The following is a 5,121-nucleotide window of genomic DNA, read 5'->3' on the forward strand; positions in this document are numbered from 1 at the left end:
TCCTTAATCTGTGGAAAAACTTGGAGATATTTGAACCTGTACAACAGGTAGAGCAGTGACAGTTTTTGCTAGTGAGTCTGCCTTTTCATTACCATCTATGCCAATGTGACTTGGTATAAATTTAGGTGATTGACAGCCCTAGATTATGGGCTTCTTTTCCTATATGTTGGATTTGTGTGTGGGTGAGCGAGGGAGGTACGGGCAATAAGTAGGTAAGAGAGATGTGGAGAAAGGTGAGGAGGAAAAAATTCCTAGAGGAAGGCAAGAGCAAGGCGGAAGGTACGGATGGGGTGGGTTGTAATAAAGTGGGGAATAATAAGGGGGGTAATAATTGGTATAATAATGGGAACGTAAGAATAAGAGGAGAAAGAAAAAGGCTTATGTTAGGTCACGTTTGTTAGGTTGAAGAATTTGAGTATGTACTGTGAAAGGGAAGAGTCAACAGCAACAAAGCCAGGACTCAGGTTCATGTTGGGTAGCTTGTGTATCAGAGCCGATTCCACAAGACGGCGTCTGTGAAGAGTAGAGACAGGAAAGATTATTTTAGAAGATCAATCAATAGGATGACCAGAATCCCTAACATGACAGAAGAGAGCATTGTCTGTGTCTGCAGACTTAACACTTCTTTTGTGTTCCAGAAGTCTGTCATTTAATGTACGGCAAGTTTCACCAAAGTATTGGAGAGGACAAGACGAAAGGAAATAGAGCAGACACCAGCAGCATTAGGAGCAGGAGCAGCAGTAGCCAACACAACCATTACAAATATAGTCCACTAATCAAACACAGTTTTCTCTCTAGATTAAACTTTTTGTTGACCACAACAAAGCTAAACAGATGTCAAAAATAAAATAAATTTAAACTTGATTTGATGTTGGGCTTAAGGCCTATCAACATTAGGAGGATTATTCAGGCCAACATTAGGAGCATTACTCAGGCCAACATTAGGAGCATTACTCAGGCCAACATTAGGAGCATTATTCAGGCCAACATTAGTAGGATTATTCAGGCCAACATTAGGAGCATTACTCAGGCCAACATTAGGAGCATTATTCAGGCCAACATTAGGAGCATTACTCAGGCCAACATTAGGAGCATTATTCAGGCCAACATTAGGAGCATTACTCAGGCCAACATTAGGAGCATTATTCAGGCCAACATTAGGAGCATTACTCAGGCCAACATTAGGAGCATTATTCAGGCCAACATTAGGAGCATTACTCAGGCCAACATTAGGAGCATTATTCAGGCCAACATTAGTAGGATTATTCAGGCCAACATTAGGAGCATTACTCAGGCCAACATTAGGAGCATTATTCAGGCCAACATTAGTAGGATTATTCAGGCCAACATTAGGAGCATTATTCAGGCCAACATTAGGAGCATTACTCAGGCCAACATTAGGAGCATTACTCAGGCCAACATTAGGAGCATTATTCAGGCCAACATTAGTAGGATTATTCAGGCCAACATTAGGAGCATTACTCAGGCCAACATTAGGAGCATTACTCAGGCCAACATTAGGAGGATTATTCAGGCCAACATTAGGAGCATTACTCAGGCCAACATTAGGAGCATTACTCAGGCCAACATTAGGAGGATTATTCAGGCCAACATTAGGAGCATTACTCAGGCCAACATTAGGAGCATTACTCAGGCCAACATTAGGAGCATTATTCAGGCCAACATTAGTAGGATTATTCAGGTCAACATTAGGAGCATTACTCAGGCCAACATTAGGAGCATTATTCAGGCCAACATTAGTAGGATTATTCAGGCCAACATTAGGAGCATTACTCAGGCCAACATTAGGAGCATTATTCAGGCCAACATTAGTAGGATTATTCAGGCCAACATTAGGAGGATTATTCAGGCCAACATTAGGAGCATTATTCAGGCCAACATTAGTAGGATTATTCAGGCCAACATTAGGAGGATTATTCAGGCCAACATTAGGAGCATTACTCAGGCCAACATTAGGAGCATTACTCAGGCCAACATTAGGAGCATTATTCAGGCCAACATTAGGAGCATTATTCAGGCCAACATTAGGAGCATTATTCAGGCCAACATTAGGAGCATTATTCAGACCAACATTAGGAGCATTATTCAGGCCAACATTAGTAGGATTATTCAGGCCAACATTAGGAGCATTATTCAGGCCAACATTAGGAGCATTACTCAGGCCAACATTAGGAGGATTACTCAGGCCAACACCATAGCCTACTGACCAACCAGCAAGCATACATTAGTCCATAATATAGTCCTGGACTAAAGTGAAGCGAGTGTATACACACACAGCGAGAAACAGGGTCCATCCCTCATCATATCCCCCTTCAATTAAACCAACTTGTTGATAACTGCTCTTTTTTGGTGAATGATCATTTTGAACCCCTTTGGCACCGGGTACACGACCTTCATCCATATGTGTTGACCAGACCACACACTAGAAATTGAAGGGACGACGACGTTTCGGTCCGTCCTGGACCATTCTCAAGTCGATTGTGAATGCATACATTACACAATCGACTTGAGAATGGTCCAGGACGGACCGAAACGTCGTCGTCCCTTCAATTTGTAGTGTGTGGTCTGGTCAACATACTTCAGCCACGTTATTGTGACTCATCGCCTTCATCCATATGTGCTACTGGCGTCCCGTCGAGAGCTACGGCCACTAAATTGGCTTATATTGTTTAATTGGCTGGTCATCGTAGCTGAGAGGACTACAGGAACTAGATGGTAAGATGATCTTGCTGTGAGAGATGTCTCAGAGGGGCGGAGGTCCAGCACCTCGGTGGACTGAGGTATCTGTGTCATGGTCGCTACACCTGTGTTATGGTTGCTACACCTGTGTCATGGTTGCTATACCTGTGCCATGGTCACCACACCTGTGCCATGGTCACCACACCTGTGCCATGGTCACCACACCTGTGCCATGGTCACTACACCTGTACCATGGTCACTACACCTATACCATGGTCACTACACCTGTGTCATGGTCACTACACCTGTGCCATGGTCACCACACCTGTGCCATGGTCACTACACCTGTACCATGGTCACTACATCTGTGCCATGGTCACCACACCTGTGCCATGGTCACCACACCTGTGCCATGGTCACCACACCTGTGCCATGGTCACTACACCTGTACCATGGTCACTACACCTGTACCATGGTCACTACACCTGTGCCATGGTCACTACACCTGTGCCATGGTCACTACACCTGTACCATGGTCACTACACCTGTACCATGGTCACTACACCTGTGCCATGGTCACTACACCTGTACCATGGTCACTACATCTGTGCCATGGTCACTACATCTGTGCCATGGTCACTACACCTGTGCCATGGTCACCACACCTGTGCCATGGTCACTACACCTGTACCATGGTCACTACACCTGTGCCATGGTCACCACACCTGTGCCATGGTCACCACACCTGTACCATGGTCACCACACCTGTGCCATGGTCACTACACCTGTGCCATGGTCACTACACCTGTGCCATGGTCACTACACCTGTGCCATGGTCACCACACCTGTGCCATGGTCACTACACCTGTGCCATGGTCACCACACATGTGCCATGGTCACCACACCTGTGCCATGGTCACTACACCTGTACCATGGTCACTACACCTGTGCCATGGTCACCACACCTGTGCCATGGTCACCACACCTGTGTCATGGTCACTACACCTGTGCCATGGTCACTACACCTGTACCATGGTTACTACACCTGTACCATGGTCACGACACCTGTGCCATGGCCACCACACCTGTGCCATGGTCACCACACCTGTGCCATGGTCACCACACCTGTGCCATGGTCACCACACCTGTGCCATGGTCACCACACCTGTGCCATGGTCACCACACCTGTGCCATGGTCACCACACCTGTACCATGGTCACCACACCTGTGCCATGGTCACTACACCTGTACCATGTAACCATAGGGGTGTACAAACCAGAGTGTAGCCGCCGCCTCCGTCACAGAACAATTGTTGAATTATCCGTATAACTAGGTCATAAAAGTATTTGTGTACGTCTGATACCATACCACTTGTGAAGGAGGAAATGTACATGTTTATCTCTCAGAATGTTTGGTAACAGGTTTATTGTTTGTGATGTGTGTCTATGTATGTACTAACACGTTGTACTGAACGGGGTGAGAATAGCTTGAGCTACCTCATCCCTTTGTGTGTATTTTACCTCAATAAACTTATTTCAATTTCAATTTCAATGACACCAGCTGCAACAGAACGAATCAACAGTGTTGCATCTTCACTTATTGACGTATCAGATCTCAATCCTTTAACTGAATGGGGATTAAATAATGCAATAAAGATGGGCAAAAAGCTGCTGGCGAGGATGGCATCACTTATAACTTATAAAAATATCTTTATTTAGTTACTTAAGGTTGGGTGGTTATATGCAGAATAACTCCTAAAAAAAATAGGTTAAGTGCAGAGTGTCTTAATACTATCTATAAATTGTGTGAGGGGCTGATACCAGTGTTATTGAATTGTGCTGTAATTTGATTTCAGTGACATTATTTACTAGCCGAATTTAAAGCTTGGCAATTTCGACATACAAGGGATTGTGTGCGTGAAGGTCGCTCTGGTGTGTTGAGCCAGTTGCAGACACTGAAATGCATCCTGCAATTTTTTTTTTTGAGATGTATACAGAGTTGTTACATTCTTGTACAGCCACTAGTACGCGTAGCGTTTCGGGCAGGTCCCTGGAATACGATCCCCGCCGCGAAGAATCGTTTTTACAACCAAGTACACATTTTACTGTTGCGTTAAACAGAGGCTACAGTTAAGGAATTGCGCCCAGTAAATCCTCCCCGGCCAGGATACGCATCCAGGAAAAAGCGCTCGCGGAACGCCAGGCGAGTGTCTTACCACTACACCACAGAGACTGGTTCAGTTCAAGGTAAGTAGCCCGGAATACACCGTGGTGCTCTGCTAGCGGCAGATTAACAGACACATATGAGGATAAAACATTCATTCATGCAGACGAGTACGACTGTAAAACACAGACAAGCAAGAGAGACAGATGCACACACACTGTAGAGAAAGATGCACACAAACAGGAATACAAAACAACA

The 5,121-nt window shown here is 45.2% G+C and overlaps 1 protein-coding gene across 1 annotated transcript; it reads right to left on the bottom strand.

The window, feature by feature from the left end:
- Positions 1 to 877: 877 nt before the first annotated feature.
- On the bottom strand, positions 878 to 2,242 carry LOC138355005 (uncharacterized PPE family protein PPE62-like). Its single transcript, XM_069309712.1, has one exon. The coding sequence runs from the start codon at positions 2,240 to 2,242 to the stop codon at positions 878 to 880; it is 1,365 nt and encodes a 454-aa protein (XP_069165813.1).
- Between the last annotated feature and the right edge of the window lie 2,879 nt (positions 2,243 to 5,121).

This window comes from Procambarus clarkii, chromosome 65, assembly GCF_040958095.1.
Source record: "Procambarus clarkii isolate CNS0578487 chromosome 65, FALCON_Pclarkii_2.0, whole genome shotgun sequence".
NCBI lineage: Eukaryota > Metazoa > Arthropoda > Malacostraca > Decapoda > Cambaridae > Procambarus > Procambarus clarkii.